General features: G+C 43.5%; 1 protein-coding gene across 4 annotated transcripts in view; it reads right to left on the bottom strand.

Annotated features, from left to right (window-relative positions):
• FSTL4 (follistatin like 4) overlaps positions 1–18,697 on the bottom strand; it is a 227,406-nt gene that overhangs the window by 160,919 nt on the left and 47,790 nt on the right. The window contains exons 3-4 of one of the 4 annotated variants that reach the window (XM_086470993.1): positions 13,679–13,752; positions 7,020–7,023 (exon numbers count right to left, since the gene is read on the bottom strand). The exons of the other annotated variants lie outside the window; for them this stretch is intronic. Of the exons in view, the coding sequence (XP_086327119.1) occupies positions 7,020–7,023; positions 13,679–13,752 (78 nt within the window). The remainder of the gene's footprint in view (positions 1–7,019; positions 7,024–13,678; positions 13,753–18,697) is intronic. 4 annotated transcript variants of the gene reach the window in all.

The raw sequence follows: 18,697 nt of genomic DNA, 5'->3' as shown, positions 1-18,697 counted from the left end.
ATAATTAGCATTATCCTCAATAAAGAGAGTTTCAGGAAATTATTCTATGCTAATTGGAGTACAAAAAGTTGAGAATTACAAAAGGGATGCCACAAAAGGCATAATTAAAGCAGGAATAAACATTTCGTCGCGCACAACCCGCTGCCAGTCTTGCCCAGCCTTCCAACAGCAGCAGCCTCCAGCTGCACCCACATCAGTGACTCAGTCTGGACCAGCAAGACCATTCCGAAGCCAATCCCTACCGTCTACATTTACCACATGCAGGTTTGGCTCTCGGCGAGGTTTCACGCATGCTAGCTTTCAGAGGACGCCCAAGTGGAAGCACTGCTCCAGATGTGCTCCACCATCCAACGGGACAAATCCTGCAGCAACTGTAGTACCACAACCACCTCCAAAATGCAGCCAGGGCTCTTCCCTTCAAAGACTTTCCAAGTAGCAGAACAGCTCAGCCTAGGAGAGCCGACCGGACCTCATCCAATGACACTCCTCCATCACATGCAATGGAGATGTGAGGATCAGCACTAGCTGCTTCAATCTATCAACCCTTTTTTATTATCCTCAATTTCTTGCTAACATCAACGTAGCCCCTGCCTGGCCAGCATTTTATGCCAATATGAAATGCCCCAGTGTTGAAGCTACATTTCCCCTACTAGTGATCAAGGGGTTAAAGCACGTGCACAAAGACAAGCAAAAGTTGCTACAAACCCCCATTTTTCTTTGTCCCCATTAAGCCTTTGTTTTTATCACTGTAAATCTGAAAGGGAAAAAAAATCTGTTATTGGAGGATTAACTATTTGACTCGATAACTCATTAAAATTCCTCCAACTTGGCAAGCTGAGAAATATTGACTTTTCCTGACTTGTAATAAACTAGAAGGTCAAAGCATCTGTGAGCAGTGCAAAAAGTACAGTACCTGGAAGGAGTATCTGAATACTCTTTATTTACTTTACTAATTGTTCCAGAATTGCTGCAAAATGTCCTCAGGAATGCACCTTCTGTGACCTCCAGACGACCTCACTGCCAAGGCCATCTGCTTTTACACTGTCTGCTGTAGATCAGAGCCGCACAAAGGATCAAGGCTTGAGGAAGCCCTGGTCAAGCATCCTCACACTCTTCCACCTCCCTCTTGGTGGAAGGACCCACATCTGTACAGGCACTTGGCTTATCCATCGCAATGTGCCTCAAAAGATACGTTTTGGAGACTGCTGTTGATGCTGAAGATATTTTTAGAAAATCAAGATTCAGGAGCTATTATTGTCTATATAAATGTAATTCAGACACAACCACAGTACAGCCCTGTCCTGTCTTGACTGCTAAAAGCTGATCTCTCAGAGCTAGCACGAGCTGAGGACTGCACCACGCATCTCGCTGAAGGTTATTTCTGCCTCCTCGTTCACAGTGGGCTGCTCTGACTTAATGCAGCAGGTCACATCTGGACAGGACACAGTTGCACCCTGCCACCAGCAGCAAAAACCCTCTCGGAGTCTCAAGTATTTTTTGGTATTTTGATTTTCAACATAAATTTAGCATTACTGAAGACAGACGTTATTCCTATTGCAATGGGAATTTTAAGTTTTTCAATGACACAAAGATTTGGTTAAGCACCAGCTTATTAAAAAAAAAAAAAAAAAAACACAGACAAAATATTTCGGCTTTTCTACATCCCCCTTCGTTACTATGGAGAAACCACAGAAAGCTTGTCTGTGTTTATGCCTCACTCATTTTGTTCACAGTTTGGTTTATTCTGCGTGCCCAGATGGAGAACTCCTGTTTAAACACACCTAAGCTGGGTAAGGGGGCAGGAAGGCTGCCCTGCAAACAGATGGGAAGGGAAGATTCACATATTTGGGAATCCTGATGTGCTTCTACCAGTCCAAGTCCTCTGAAATCTGTGCGTCTGTAGGCAGAGTGTTAACACAGGATGTCTTTGCCAGAATCTGATAATGTTGATAGCAGCTCTAATTCAATTACTATTTGCATAATCCTTTGAAGAACTACAGCTCCCCACAAGCACACTCAGCTGTACAGACAGAGGAAGGACAGTATCAGGATGCAAAACAGAACAGAGTCAGTGGAAACAGAGAGGAAAGAAGGTATCTGAGTGTAAAAGCACTGCTGTCTTTATCCAGGTAATTAATTAATCCAGAGCAGCATCATGCACCACAGAAAGGAACTTTCCTTGACTGCATCAAGGCGCCTGTTCCAGCTGATCCCACGAGCAGGCGCCTGAGCCAGGAAGGACACCGGCGTGAGGCTCAGTGGCATGAAACACGCCTGCCATCGCTATTTCTTTGTCACATTATTAAAAGTGACTGAATTCCCCAATCTTACAAGGATTACTAAAAACAGAAATGGGAAAGGTAATCAAGTGAAACTACCAACTAACTGCTCACAGTATTTACAAGCCCCACTGTACTGCCTGGAAAAAGGCATAATTTATTTAATTTATTAGTCACAAAGAAAGTAATTTACTTTGGTTAAAAATTGATCATCTTGCAGAACAAGCCACTTTTCAACACTAATTAAGTTTACCCAACGTGGCTAGAGTCTGACTTGTATTGTGTTCAATCCAGAAGGATGGAGAGAAGAAGCCCATTCACATACACCCATGAAAACACTTGACGTTCTCAAGCGGATTTCTGACTGCCCCTGAGAAATTTGAAATTCCAGTGGGAAACAGACAAAAGGTTGGTGCTGGCAGTAAAATAACCGCACTCAGGAATTTCATAAGGCTGGTTAACAGGCTGCTTTCATCCCAAATCAAGACTTCAATAAGAAAACAAAGATGTTATTGCCACACTGGAGAATATGAGTCCTCTGACTGCTCATTAATTCATAAAGGCAGAGACCCCATGACCCCATCTACCTTTTACACACCACTGAGTATGTTACAGATCATACAAAGGCTCACAGATTTTTTTTACTCCCGAATACAACCCTATTCCTTACTTCAGCAAAACTCCCAAAGAGTTCAAGGGAAGGTTGGATTCACGAGAAGCGCTGACTTCAATTAAGCCCAACCAGACGAACCCGTCAGACATACAGCAAAACCCCAAACCAAGCAGCTCTATCCTATCGCTACTCAAAAGTTGCTTATACACTGCAGAAATGTAAATTACTACATTTACATGTAAAAAGCCAGTTTGCCTTCAAGTAATAGTGAGCTCCTGCAGGCAGCTGGACATCCAATTCTATTGCTGAAGGAATAAGTTTAGACATTACATCAGGACTGAAGCCGAAACTGGAAACTTTAACTACGGAGCACTGGAGAATGGTCTAACTGCAACTGGAATCTTCCATGCCAAGCCCTTCAAAGGCAATGCTGCACCTTGCAAATGTTGTAACAAAATAATAATGACATAAAATCCTCTATACCGTGACAAAAAGATCCAGTCTCTAAACTGACTTTGCTACTTCCATTAGGTAAAGCAGTGAGGTAACAGGTCACGAGCTATTTCTCCAGCATCTTGATGTCGATTTTCCAATATTTTTCCACATTAAATAATCTTCTATGGTCTAAAATGTCACAGCTATAAGCGCTATTTGCTGATGAAAAAATTATGTTGCCAGTACACGCAGATATATATACACACAATGCACACACACAGAGGTGTATGTGTTCCAGTATGTATTTACACACATCCATCCACACACACAGATTATGCACGTTTGCACATGACTAGACACTTCCCACACACTTCACTTGCCACAACTTCACTTGTGCTGACAATACGAAGTCAGATGCTGCAGCACAGCACCTTAAACCTTCCTTCCCCAGCACACCTTTAATACACACCTTGAATAACTCATGGTTGGAATGAACAGAAGTTCAGACCGAACCAGGCTTCTGTTCCGTTAGCAAATGCGTGCGCTACGCACATCGTTACTACCGCAATAAAATAAGAAAGGAAACATAAAGCAGGAATTTCATAATAATCTGCTCTATGAGTTTCTCATTTTTTATTGCATGCCTGTTATGAAAGTGGAGAGGCAGAAAAGCTATGGTAAATCACCTGGAATAGGGGCATGGCAGTCGTGCATTCATTACCTCTGTCACTAGCTTTCGGTGCTATAATTTATTTATTTATTTTTATCAAGCAAAAACAGTGATTTACCCTGGAGAATAACACAGAAACTGAGATGTGCTTCAAGCTTACGTTTTGCTATAGATGCAAACTATTTTCTTTCAAGGTCTAGGAGGTAACTGCCTGCGTGTATGTGTCCTGCTCAAAGATGTGCGCACACATCAGCCCTGAACAAGGAGGACAGAAAATCGGTCGCTTCTGTTAATTTAGATGCTCTACACAAAACAAAAGATGGGATGATGTGGAAAGCCTCCTCAGAACAAAAACTAGCAAACCTTCCCAGATGGCCATATTATTTCAGGATGACTCCTGCAGAGTTTAAAAGGCAAAACAAACACAAAAAGGAAAGGAAAATCTCCTCTGGAAAGGACAATTGCAACAAATGGTTACACTGATGACACCAACGCCGAGGGAACTGCTTGATCTGTGTCTGCAGTTTAAACTCAAATACAAACAAGCAGGGATTGCTCAACCAAAGTCCAGGAATAACGAGCAGTTATTCTGCAAACACCACCAAGGAAGCACTCAAAAAATCACAGGAAAATTTTCTACATAAATTTTAACATCTGAAAATGAGGATTAATGTTTCTTGCTATATCTATCAGGACTATGAAATCCATTAGAGGTGATATCACGAAAAGGCAATTGAAATTTCAAGCACTATGCTATACTAGTGTAGTTAGCCTAATTTTTGCCCCATTTCAAATCCATTTAACCATTATGAGATCAAAAGCTTCATTAAATATTATTTTTGGATGGTATCATGGCTTATGAGGGTCCTAACATGAAAGAGACAACAGACATGTACAAATCAAAAGATCCCGACTATGTAAAGCATATACACAGATTACTGAGAAAGAAATACCAGACAATATATGAGACCATATATATTTAGATCCTTGCCATGAAACCCAACCACGCACAATTTGCTTGATTGTTCTCTTCTTGGAAGAGCTACTAAAGAGGCAGTTCATAAAATTCCTCTTTATTAAATATTTAGATAAAGTTACCTATGATAGGTACTGCATATTGAGGGCAATTTTACTGCATCACTCCTGTGCAGCAAGTATAGACATAGACCTAAATCTGTTGGACTGCTGGGCTGGGCAGCCCCTGTTGGCACCACACCTCGCCCCGCGTTTGCAGGCTGGCGAGCAGGAACCCACGACCCACCAGCCAAGAACCGTCACAACATTAGCAGATGACCAGTATATTGTCTGCATTTACCAGAAGGACTTAGTTTAACATCTCCTTGGGCATCTGTATTTACAGTGTTGTGAGCAACCCAGTGAAGCTGGGTAGCAGCGTGTGCACATGCATGTGTGCGCACACGCGCGTGTATTTTACTTGATCGTGCATTTAATTATCTCTGTAGTGCACAGCCCAAAGAATGCAGAAACTTTTCAGTATCAGATCTGGAGGAATGGATCACGCTAATACTTTGGTTTCTTTGGTAAAACTCCGTATCAGAAGAATACACTCTTCTGAAAAAAGGCAATGAAATTCCTATAGGTCACTGCTCAAAATCAGTCTTGTTGCCTTTCATCTCGCTCATCAATCTTCTGCCTGCCTCATTCCTTCACTCTTATTCTCAGGACCAGCCTTACTGCTCTTCCTTGTTTTCAGTGGTCTTTCATCCTCTGACCAGCACAGCAAGCCCTAGCACACTACAGGCTACTATAAAAGGCACGAGAAATCAATAACCCTGTGTCATGCATCTTTCTGCTATTCCTTCAATGAAGTTTTCGTGGCAGAGACCACGAGAATGTTAGAATCCAATGATGAAATAACTACAGATGAGTTGCCTGTTTCCTGGTGATTTCTCCAATTACATTACCAGTGGAGTTGCTGGAGGCAAGCTGAACCGTCCAGATCTTCCCAGCTGTCTGCTTATTAACCTTTACATCTGTCCATGCACATAGCCTTTTGCTTGCCCCCCTTTCTCCCCGGACACACCATGCGAGGCTCCCCCCCTCCCAAGTTGCTCACACCTCCCCTGGCTCCTCCACCCTCCAAGAGCCCCAACTCATCAGAAACCCAGAGTCCTCCACACAGTGCTACCCCAGTACCTCCATGGCACAAGGCAGCAGTCTCTCACTTCCACTTATTTTCCAACATCTGATTCCAAAACTTTAACCATTTTACCCTCACTTTGACCATTCCTACTTGGAGGAGGGTGAAATCCATAAATCAAGGTCCATCCTGCAGCAGTAGGGGGACATGCATGGCCGTTCTTTATCACACCTATGTAAAAGCACAGGATGTCTTGCAACATTAGCAATGGTTCAAGAACAAAAGATGTCAAGTTTCCACCTGAGGGCTATTCTATAGCCTCACAGAAATATCTCCTTCTATTTTTTTGACTCACTACTTTGCAATAAGACCATTTACCAGAAAATAATTTCATCTGTTTATTGTATGCCTATTTTCCCCTGGCATATGCACAAACAAAATGTTATTTCAGATGGGATAGAAAGATGTTTTCAGTTTCCTATTTATTTTCTCATTCAGTGCATCAGTTTCTAAGGCTCATTGAGGAAAGAGAACAGAAACAAAAAGCCAGCTCATCATCATGTTTGTCTGAAAAAAGAACATTATTCTGATTATTTATTTTTGGTTGGAAAAGGAACAGATAACAAGCTTTTATAATTAATATCCATTCAGCTTCCTTATTACATTATTCTGGAATTCTGCTTTTAGTAAAAAAAAAAAATCAATCATCTGACTTGCACCAAATTGTACAAGTGCCATTGCATGAGGTTTCAACGTGATTACAGAGACCTCAGCATCATCACAGCGATGCCTGTGTCAGCACTTCCATTTTAAGAGGTGCACATCACAAGTCTGAACCTTACAAATAAAGCCACATTCTTGAAAAGCATTTGTAAAGCTATGTTAAAGCACAGCCCAAAAATGTAATAGAGGTAGAAACACCAGACTTCCACCTGTTTCCCTCACTGCTAGAAAAGGATGGAGGCCAGCGCTGGGTACAACCTGAATAGACAGTAATTAAATACCTGGTCTTCCAGTTACTCCCATATTCCACCCGGTTACCAGCACACTTGAAAACTCCTTTGTGACTTGGAGGAACAGGCTTCATTCTGCTCCATCACAAGCATTTAGCTGTGCGAACAGTAAGGGACAAATAATCAAAACATGAACCCCAGCAGAGCTGCCTCAACGAGCCCCTACATCCATCACATCTCCTCCAGCAGCCAGAAATAAAATTCCCAAACCAGACACTTTATGAAAGGAAAGCTCTTACCCTCAAAAGGAAACAACCATGAGCCTGCAATTCCACCTCCAAGGACAACTCCATTTGGTCTGTTAAGACAATAAATCTGTGGGGTCTTTTGCTGTCCCTTCCCCTGCCCCTTTCTCCCAACTAGATTAATTTTCAAGGACAAAAGTTTCCAGAGGGAATCTATCTATAGTTGCGTATATGTACAACTTGCAACGCTTCCGTCATTTACTACTACACGTAAATGAATGCAGACAGCTGTGTGAAAATTAGGGACGGGGTTCATTTCGTGAGTCTATTTCTGAGCACTGATGTTTTTCTGTAAAAGTTGCCATTTGCTGGAAATAAATGGAGAGAAAAGGGAAAAAAAAGTATTAAAGCTATTTAGTTGTAATGGAGTTTGTGTTAGTGCAGGTGTTTTGTATTTGGGCAGTTTTTTTTTTTTTTTTTACTTCTGGGTGAAGTGTAATGCATGTTTGACTCATGGCTACTTTACTTGATTGAAGAGGCAGCCAGGCAGCAGGATTAGTGGCATTCCTGCATCACGCCTAAATCAGCATAACCTTCCTGCTGGAAACTGTTGAGGTTGCACAGTGTCTTTTCACATTTTTTTTTTCCTAAGACATTTCATTTATGTTTTCCCAACTAGATGCCTTAGAGCCTCATAGATTACAAGCGTAGTAGCGTTACCAGATAACAGAAGTGTGAGGCAAGAGTCAAACAGGTCCATTATGGGGAGAATTACAGTCACGCAACTACTGAACGAGGATGTATTGCATCTGTGTTGGGACATAGGAAGTTTTTATAAATCAGTTTTGAGCCATTCTTCGGAAAGGGAAATAACTGGTGAAGAGACCTTCTTACCGATTCCATGCAACTAAGTTGTTTGCTCGCCTGCGTGTGTCCCCTCTTGTCTTTCTTAACGAACCATTTAATTTCAGTCTATCAGAAAACTGCAGCATGCAAATGGTCTGAGACACAAAAAAGCCAAGGAAGGAGCCTGCAGCAATGGACCAGCAGCAGGCAGCTGCCACCTCCAACTCCTCCATTGGTGGTTCAGCTTTGCAAAGAAAAATAACATAGGGAAAAGGTGAAGCCGTGGGGAATACCAGTCTGAAGTCATTGGCTAGTACAGTGTAACAGAAAGATTTCCTAGCTGCTGTCTACAACCCCCCTGTGGTCTCCAAGAGCATCACAGGTGACCGGCAGCTCACCCACAGGATGCTCTGCAGATTGTGTAAGTGTGACCTGGGCGTGGGCTGCAGCAGCTGATGTGGTGAGGGATTTCCTTCTAGGTAAAGGGGGAAAAGTAATTTTGGCATACCACCTCCCTGTACTGAGGAAAACCTTTTCTTCTGAAAAGGCTTCAGAGGGACCCCAGAAAAGGTCAGTGGGACAGCGAGGAGAAAGCAGTGAGCATTTTCCAATCCCCAGCTGTGCCGGCACAAGAGAGACGTCCAGGACAGTACAAACTCCAGCCACAAACCCCACTGGATACCCCAGCCCTGACTCAGCCATTTTCCCATTCAACTTTCTTTGAAGCTGCTGGAACAATCTCGCAGAAGTATTTTAAAAGAAAACCGTATGTGTACACGGGGAGGCTTTTTGTGTAGGTATTTTTGTTGTTGTTCTCCCCGCCCCCCCCCCCCCCCCCCCCCCCAAAGACAACCGCTGCAGGAAAAGACCCAACCATTTCTGACCATAACATGAATCAAACACCTCTCTGAACACAAAAAGCGCTGCCTCATCAGATGGAGCAAAGCACTGCTCAAACCTGGCCCCACAAAGCCTGGCTCACACACAGCTGAAACGATTTTCTTCAGCTGCTCTAAAACAAAAGAGAAACTTGAACTTCAGAAGACCCAGCCTCACCCATACCTCCTCCAAGCTAACGGTGAGATCTTTCCTCCTAACCCTTCATGCTGGGAGCCCTGCTCCCAAAACCACTGCACTGGAGACATTAAATTTGCATAAAGAGCAGCAACAGAAGCCCTGCTTCACTGCCTGCACCCAGCAGGGATGCACAGGAGATCAGCACATCGCAGGCATGCGGGGTACATCGCTGTCAGCAGGTCCAGGACTGTGTCCCATCTCGGGAGGGACAGTGGGGAGAGGAGGGTACAGGCAAAGAGCCAGTGCTTTGTGGAGCCAGCAGCGACCCAAACTTATACCAAATACTTCATTTCTTGAAAACCTGCCCAGCTTTTTGAGCCCAAAGGGAAGCTTTCAAAATTAGCTGTTGCTAGAAAGAGAGGCAAATTGAAAAACAGGACTGCCTTTAAGCTTAGTTAAGGATATGTCTTTAAAATGTTTTTATATGCATTCTGCAATGCTTCTCAGACAAGGTTCCTAAAAACTCTGTCAGGAACAAAGTATGTCGGATTTAAAACGATAGCAAATCAAAACAAAACCAACATCTGCCAGCAGGACAGTCACAAAGGCAAACGTACAAATCTCATTGAGACTGCAAATAACTCTCAAATGAACACAGTGCTGCCCAACGATGGTGAACTGCTCAGCCACTCAAAGGCTGAACAAACTCGTGTTAGCAGCGGATTGAGGATGTTCTCAGATCATTGACTAAGAGAACACATGGAGTGAGTAAAAACCATATTCTGATGTGGGCGCTGCCAGGCAGAGTGAGCCAGCTTTAATTTCAATATCACCAAACCATACAAAAAAATATGACATACCCCCCAAATTCCTCGACTGTAGGTGTGCCTCAGCAACTCCCTGGGCTCTAGTACAAGAGACCGCAGCACCTTCAAGCTTTAATTCAGTACTGGTCAGCGTGAGGGAGCAGTAAACACTCCGTGAGCTTGAAGCCAGTCTGAAACATCGCCACAGCACGACATCAATCAATAACCATTTGCATTCCACTTTCCCACTCTCTGTTATCCTTAATGAAGTTATTTTCCAAGACTATGAAATAAGGAGAAATATCATTTCTAAGCAATCGTATCCAGTTCTTCTGCGCCTTATGCTAATTTTGCAGTTCTCCTCTGGTTTAATCTTCTATCCATTGCGTAACTCCAGGACACCACTATACTCCAGCACTCCCGTACTCTGCAGGCACACCATTTTGTTTCACTGCCTGCTCTGTCTGAGGACCACGTCAATGCACAGAAACCTTCATCTCATACAGGACAACACCTTGGCATTTCGGTCTCTATCAGCAAACGCACCCCAGACCCAGGAGGCTGTAGGTAACACCTCTGTCCGCAGGGCACATCTATTTCTCGCCCCCTTCCTGAGGATTTTCTTTTTCCATCAATAAATGAAATTACCCAGACTGTGACTGAAGATTTGTCTCTTTCTTAAGGCACTTTGACTAACAATCCTGCTCTTGAATATCATACTTCAAGATCTCTTTCTGCTCCTGGGGTAGATACTCCCAGCACACATCCCCCCTCCTTTGCCAGTCCTGCCACATCACCCCTGCCACTGCACCGGGCATACGCATCAAGATCTTAAACTCCTAAATTAAACAAAGGCATCTTTTTTATCCCCACTTACCCTCCAGCAGTTACTTCTCCCCTTGCTTCTTCTACAAAGGGGAATGGAAGTATTAATGCCATTTCCACTGCATTACAAACCTTTTACTCCCTCCGTGTTTGCTCTGTGCGGAAGGAAGCATTTTAACGTGCATTTACCTGATGGAAGAGTTACAGGCTATTGAAAGGATAACGCAATAAAATGAAAAACCTACTAAAAAGCTCTTTTGAAAGTGAAAAGCCTTTAAACTTCACATACTGTTAAAACTAGCTCGGAGGGTATCAGTGCAGAAATGAAGCATTAGCTAACATTAGCTGCCTTTTTTTTTTGGTATTCTTAGGAATATCACCAGTTTCTCCAGTTGAGATTCACAACGTAAAAAGAAAAATCCAGAAAAGGTGAAAATAGATAAAAATCAGTAACAAATAAGGGTTTCTGCAGTGGGTGTATTTTTGTCTCAAACATTTTTAATTTAATGTGAATTTTCTTCATTTGCGCAGCTGGGCATCTGGTTCAGGAAAACGTCCAGCAGGGCAGAGCCCTGGAGTCACCCACAACGGGCTCTATCCCCTTGCATGGCACCAGTGCCAGTCAACAGCCATGCAAAGTCCAGGACTTATCTTGCTGCTAAACAAAGGCAGCAGCCTGCACCTAGGGTGCAGGAGGACTCATTCGTTCATGCCAGGGAAGTATGCGGAGAGCTGAAACTGAAAGGGGAGATTTAAGAGCGCTTGTATTCACTACCTTCCCTTTGAAAGGGCTCTGTACAAGGAATAAAAACAAGCAACAACTGATAAAAATCAACAAAACATTGCTTCCCTTTGAATACAAAGGCACCAAATGAAAACAAGAGGGTCATATTTAATAGCAGAAAAGGAAAAGCTTGGGATAAAAAGCAGGAATAAGCCGCAATCATCAGTCATCAACATCAGAGTATGCCGGGCAAAAGCAGCATTATGGGGCTTTTGATTCTTTTAAGAAAGGGAATGGAATAAAAAGCATTGTGGTGCAGGGCACATTTCACATGTTAAGCTGATCCACACAGATATGGCACGACTGTACAAACAGAGGAGCACAAGGTTTGCACAGACACCCACAAGGCTAAGGCAGTGGTCACATCTGAATGTAGGTTAGACGAGTGTCATGAAAGCCCCAGAAAACCCGCGCCACCAGTTTAAAGCCGAGACACTATAGGAAGGGCGCCCAGCATGGAGCAGGCAGGTGCAGTATTTCAAAGTGGAGGCTGGAATTAGGCTTTTCCATCACCTTAGAGTTCAAACCCATTCCCTTGTGCCTTAGGAAAAAAAAAAAAAAAACCACACTAAGTAAAACTACTCATTCTAAAACTGAGGGACAACACAAGAAACTCCGCAGTCTGTCTTCCCAGTTCTGTCATTACGACTGGCTCCTTTGGATTAGCACATGCATCTCTCTGGCAGTTTGGTGGGAAAGATGCAACCATGAACCATATCAAAAGAAATGCAAGAGGGGTGGTGTTTTCCCTGGTTGCTTTGGACCACTGACCAGAAAGGAAACAATAAGTGAGAGTCACTATACTGGATTACATCGGAGTAAAGGGAGGTAAGTAGGAACATCCCATGTGAAGGACACAGCCCTTTTCCCTACACATACAGGGCTCAAAGGATGAGTTCATCAGCAGAGAAGAAACTGGCACCACCACCTCCCCATGAGCCTGGCGTGCACCTAGGTCTGCTGGAGTATTTTGCCATTCGGCATTTCGATACGGGAGATGACGGTTTGCAAAGGAAACGCGTGAAGGGCGAGCGAGGGATAGCTGGAATGGCCTGGGGAAAAGTTCCCTTTCAAAAACGTTTGCTTTAGAGACAAAAATTCGTTCATTCACCCCCAGCCTGGCTCCTCACATCGCACCACGGCTCACAAAGGGCCGTCTGCGCCCACAGCTGCTGACAGCCCCCAGCCACGGGCAGACAATGCAGCGCTCCTCACGCCCTCGTCTTCCCCACGCGTGGCTCCATCAGATCAACTGCAGCACGAAATTATTCCAGCCCATTCGTAATGGGAGAACGTACCCAGCAGGCAAAATCCAGCTGGTATTTTGTGCTTGTGGTAAACAGGATTACCGGCAGCAGTGAAAAGTGAAGTTCTCTGCTGAACAACACACTGGGGATGGCAGCTGCTTTCCACCCTTGGACTGCAAATACCATCTCGCCAAAGCTTTCTGTACTAATGGAGCCTATTTTCTCTATAGGAAAGGAAAAGGCAGGAGAGAACTCAATTTTTATGCTTCCGAGTCTCCTATTGATGCGCATGTGTTCAACTGCTCCCATTCCCATTAACACCCAGCATGGGGAGATTTAAACAACTTCATAGCTGCTACAAGCTGGGGTTGTCCAACAGATACAGCAAATGTTGTTTTTTTTAAAAAAAGGTCTTATTTTATTTGAAAATTTTCCACGCTAAATAATGTAGCACAGCTTTGACTTAAAAACCTGTACTTCTCAATGGAAATACTTGTCTCTAGCTGAAGTACAAACCAGAGCTGCCAACTATTCCCATTCATAATCCTGACCAACGCCAATGGGAGTTGCATTTGCAGAGTAGGTCTCCACAGGAATCCCAAAGGGTGATTTACTGACTCCAACACGACTTGCAGGCACTAAATGGCTGCCTCCAGGTTACTCAGGTGGAAGAACATGCACGGTACCCATTTCAGGAGAAAAAAGGTCTGAAACTGTCAATGAAAAGAAAACCCTCGGGTCTCACCGTGAAATGGAGTGACTGACCAGCTGGGAAGGGGGGGGGGGGGGGGGGGGGGGCGGGGAAAAAAGGGAAAATGAGTAAAAAAAAAAAGAAACTGCTCTCTGTGTATGATGGCAGGAGAGATCCTGAACCAAAACCAAGTTTCCCAGAAGTTCACTACTAAAGTCCTAACTGTCTCAACAGCACCCACTTAAGTGGATAAAATGCACAAAAAATTAAAAATTACAAGATCTTTTCCTGTGTAAATGCCTCTCCATTAGAAACAGAGCTCAGATTCCCAGGAACAGAGTTTAGGTGCAAGGAGAGAGACGATTTTTCTCATTTTGTAACATGGAAACCCAAAGTATGTACCTAGTTAGCAACAAAAGGGCGACAACTCCCCAAGCCAGCACAAGCATCTTTGTGGGCTCAAACCCACTTAAAGGGCCACCCCTGCCAGAGCCACCAGGCTGCAAAAGCTGGTTGAGATTTTCTCCCGCTGGATTTGTTCTGCACATTTGTGCTGGCAATTTAAATTGATTTTATACTGAAATGTTGCTGTGGGATTAGATGCCATCGTGTGAGGTGCAGATGCATTTAGTACAATTAGTAGCAAATACACAGTTATTAAACAGAGGGGTGGGACAATGAAAGACTTGTAAGTCAATACTCTCGCTTAAAACAAATACTGTATTTTGAAAGGAAAAGCAAAGATCTTGTTTCTTCCCTTCTTGTGCATCTTTCCCGGCACAACTATTCCACGCACTCCAACTAAATAAGCACCTTAACGTCTTTGAAGGCATAAATTGGGATAGAGCAAAGGAAGCTGCTAACACCGAGCTTTGTACTGCACGGTCCAAAGGGAGTCCACGCCACGGACAAGGCAGAATGCATTAAATCTCAATTAGATCATAGTACACAACAAAGCACAGAACATTATCATCATATTTGCTCACCCAAGGATTAAGTGGTTTCCTTCGGAGAGGTCTGCGCTTGCAAAGCGTCTTGGGGACCGAGTGGCTCTTGGCAGTGCAGAGCAGGCACCGCTCTGTACTCTTTTAATGAGCTGCACCCATTAAATGCACCTCGTATCACAGTATTTTACATGTATGCGGGTAAGTGACAGACTGCAGGCTGTGAAGAGACACAGCTCAACATTTTGGAAGTGCTTCCAGAGTATTTTTAGCTAATATATCTCACTGGTGACTGCCTGGATATGCCTGAATGTCCAAAACAGCAGTATAGAAAGAAAAATAAGAAAACAGAAAAATAAAGAAAATATAAAAGAAAATAAAGCTTTGATGGCATACTTTAAAAAAAAACATTAATAAGGTAATGTTCTAGCCACTTTTAAAGCAATGATTTAGGCACCATTATGAAGTCATTATTTGCAAATGTGTTTGTTATACAATGCTTAGTATTAATAAGCCCTCATAATTATGCGTGCAAACAGTTTACCCTTGGTATTATAAATACAACCAGCCGAAGTGCAGCCGACAGCCAGGCGTGCAGCAATGTGCAGGCAGGGCTGGGCAGGCAGGGGAGGCAGCAGCACCCAGCCTGGGCTCCTGCTGGCTTCTGCAGGCCAGTCCTGTCGCCCGAGCTGCCGCGGCAGCACCTCCTTCTGCAACGGAACCTGCAGGGGGATTCATCCAGCCACATAAAAGGATTTTTCGTCCCATCCCCATCTCCTCTGAGCCAAACTATGGTTCACTTTCATACAACTCCACAGCCCTGAAAGACTTTTTCTACCAAATGTTGTGGGTTTTCCCCTTAAGCAATACTTGCCACGACACCTGACCATACTAATTTCTTCAACCCAGTCATTTCCATAGCTCTAACCTCTGCTGTCTCCACTCCAAGAACAACTTTTGTCTAAAATCCTCTAGTACTGGGCATTTCAAGTGCTACCAGCAAGTTCAGACTTCACCCAGCGCAAATAGTTTGCACTTTACTCCTAAAGATCAGTTAATGAAGTGCAAAACTTGAGGGCTGTTTGATTAAAGAGCTAATGCTTGTAAAATCAATATATGCTAGGGAGTGAAGCCTTCTTCATATTTAAGCATAAAAAAAAAAGTCTTAAATTTTATGTAGAATCCAAATGCAACAACAGGAGTGCAGACACACTGTCTGTAGCTGTTCTACATAATTTACAAACACACCGCTAGTAGACCTTAAAACACACATTATTCAATAAAAGCTGTGGAAGTTATCTTAAAAGCAGCAATGCCTTGACTCACTTCGGCAAAAGCACCACAAGATCGGTGCACGGCACCAACATCTTTTAAAAGGTCTTCCTTTCTGAGAAGCAGCAAAAGTAGTCAAAATCACAGCAACACCAGCAGCTTCACCTGGATCCCCACCAGCGTTGGGGTGTACGACTTCAGTCTGCACCTGTCAAACCTGCTCCTGACCCACCGAAGAGTATTCAGTCAACTGAGCGCATGGCTTGATGAATGCACTGCACCACCATGCATACGGGCTTGAAAACTTCAAAGCAAGCCAATCATAATATTTTCATTAAAAACAGGAGCTATTATTCCTCCCCACAATGAAGCCTGAAAGCCAGTCTCTGATCTCCACAATGAAGGGCTCTCTTGAAAGGGGACATCACGCTGGCTTTCATAAACCCATCTGGGACATGGAGTTCACAGCTATGAACCCTTCCAGCCTCAGTGGTGTTTTCTTTTTTGTTTTTTTTTTTGTACAAACCTGGCATCAAAGCATCCACCCTGTCCCAAAATAGCTGCGAGTCTCAGATGCTGTAACTCCCTTAATGGTTAGGATACAAGCTATATGGTCACAGCCCAAATTATATTATGCATCCCCTGACTGCACACACTGAGATTATGACTGCTCAGTGCACTCAGCACACACACGGTCACAAGGGAACACTAAAAGCAAATTCTGGCCCTGTCTATCATCCATAATTCAAGAGAAATCAGGGTTAAAAAAAGTGCATGAGCAATTGACATAATTTATATGCTGCAAGTGGGAGAGTTGGCAGTCTCTCGCATCATAAAGTTTAAATAACGGTAGTTTAACACCAGATGTACCCACAGCTGTCCTGAGAATAATGCCATTAGCTCCATTACGGCACAGAACGAACCCTTCCTTAGCTCCGTACCCCAGCCTTGCCCCACCAGCAGCCAGCTTAAGGCAGGATTTCACCAGGAACGATCAGTCAAGCACCAACTACTCAGCACTAACAGCACCAAAAAAAAAAAAAAAAAAAGCAAGCAACAACAACAACAAAACCCACAAAAAAACCCCCACACCTTGAAAAGTTTTGTGATGCAATTAATTGTGAAAGATGCTACCTTTAAAATAAAAGGAGGAAAAGAAAGGGGGAAAGGGAAAAAAAAGCGTACTGGCATCTCTCTTCTGAAAATCCAGCCAGTCTTCCAGCAATGGCTCAAAGTTTTGGAGGTGCTGTTGTGAATTTTGATCAATATGGTGACATTTACCTTTGGCGGATATTCTTTCTTCCTGTTGTAAACTAACAAAAAATATTCTTCTTTCCACTGACTTTACACAAGGGATTATCAAATTAATTCAGTGTGTGTACACGCTGAGGGGTATTAATTGATTGTTCAATCTAAACCAGCTTTTAGTCAATATTTCTTACTGAAACAAGAGAAAGCTGGAGTGACTGCTTCCTCCCACCATCCTCAAGTTCATCCATAGCATATTATTTTCAGTGGAAAACCTAAACTTCCCAGAAATGAAGAATCCCATGAATCCAAGAGCAGGGAATGAGACTGCCAGAAGTCCCCCCTGTAAATTAGCTTTTTCAACTGATTTGTTCTCTGTCTCATCATCCCTCTGAAATTACTCATAGGATGACTCTAAAGAGACAGAATATAACTGATACCACCCACAAATGCAGAACACTAAATTTAGTGAATGCCTATAACCTAGAAAGCCTAAGCCAAGCCTACAGCCTATCCACTGCTCCTGCTCTTCAGCCAAATTCTTTTCAACAGAGGAATTTTGCAGAAACCACAGAAGTCGTCAAACAGAGAGATCCCTAAAGAGACGGAATTAATGAAAATCACCGTTACCTTCTTGGTTTCACAGTGCTCTGCACATATCACAATGCCATCTCACTATTATCAGTCTAAAAACCACTTTTCTGCAGTTAATGTTGTAATACCAGATTTGCAGGGGTTTTGCTTCCTTCGTGCTGTGCTCAGCTGGCAAGTATAGCTACTCTGTGCTTAATAAACAAGTCAGCATCAGCACAGAGCCTGGTCAAAAAGTCCCTTTTCTACACTCCACGTGCAGATTCAGCACCTCCATGGTAGAAAGATGATGAGATGCTTCCCGATTTATTCTTGAAACACAAAACTTGGTGACCACAAAAACCACCAAGGGTATTTTTTCCCCCACTGATTCAGCTAACAAGCATCAGCCACAAAGCAGAGCAGGTACGATGGGAAGTGGTAACACTGACATAGCTGCTCCCTCCTCCCTTTCAGAGCAGAACAGGGAAGTTAAGCAGCCAGCCTCAGAAACCAGTCACCTAAAAACCCCAAAAGACCTCAGTGTCTCTTTTATCCGCCCCGCCCCCCCCCCCCCCCCCCAGCACCAGCATTTTTTAATTTCAGTGCTTGCAGGGAGATGGGTCTCCATCCCCAGGTGTGCTGAGCACTGTACCATGTTATCTGACGGGAAAAACGGCCCCTGATTTAAGGTGGGTTTTTTCCCTTTTTTTTTTCCTTTTCCCTAGGTCATGATCTAATATTCTTATCTGGGCTTGCAGAGCGTATCACCTAGACAAACTGCTCATCCTCTCCCCTAGTCGCACCCAAGAGCACACTTGCGCATGTAAAATAAAAGGTGCAAGTTTGAAATACAGCCACGAGCATCCCTTTTAACGCAGCCACATGAACTGCCAGCGTAAAGCCATTCACATGGGATTTACAACACACGTTTTTCCTCTACATGAGCTGGGGAGAGAAATCTGCAAAGAAGGCAGAACGTAATTTACGTTTATTTATGTTTTATCTTCTTTATTCCAGTAGCTGGAGAAGAATTTAAATTGGGCATTTCCAGCACTTGTCTGAACACCTGAACTTCCACACACCCAAGAAGTTCAGTGAAAGCTCTGGACTACGTTATCCCCTGACTAACAAAACACAATATACGGCAT

The sequence above is a fragment of the Leptosomus discolor genome, chromosome 10 (assembly GCF_034619465.1).
Source record: "Leptosomus discolor isolate bLepDis1 chromosome 10, bLepDis1.hap2, whole genome shotgun sequence".
Taxonomy (NCBI): Eukaryota; Metazoa; Chordata; class Aves; order Leptosomiformes; family Leptosomidae; genus Leptosomus; species Leptosomus discolor.
Note: the sequence above shows the minus strand (reverse complement) of the source record. Positions and strands in the feature narration are given on the sequence as shown.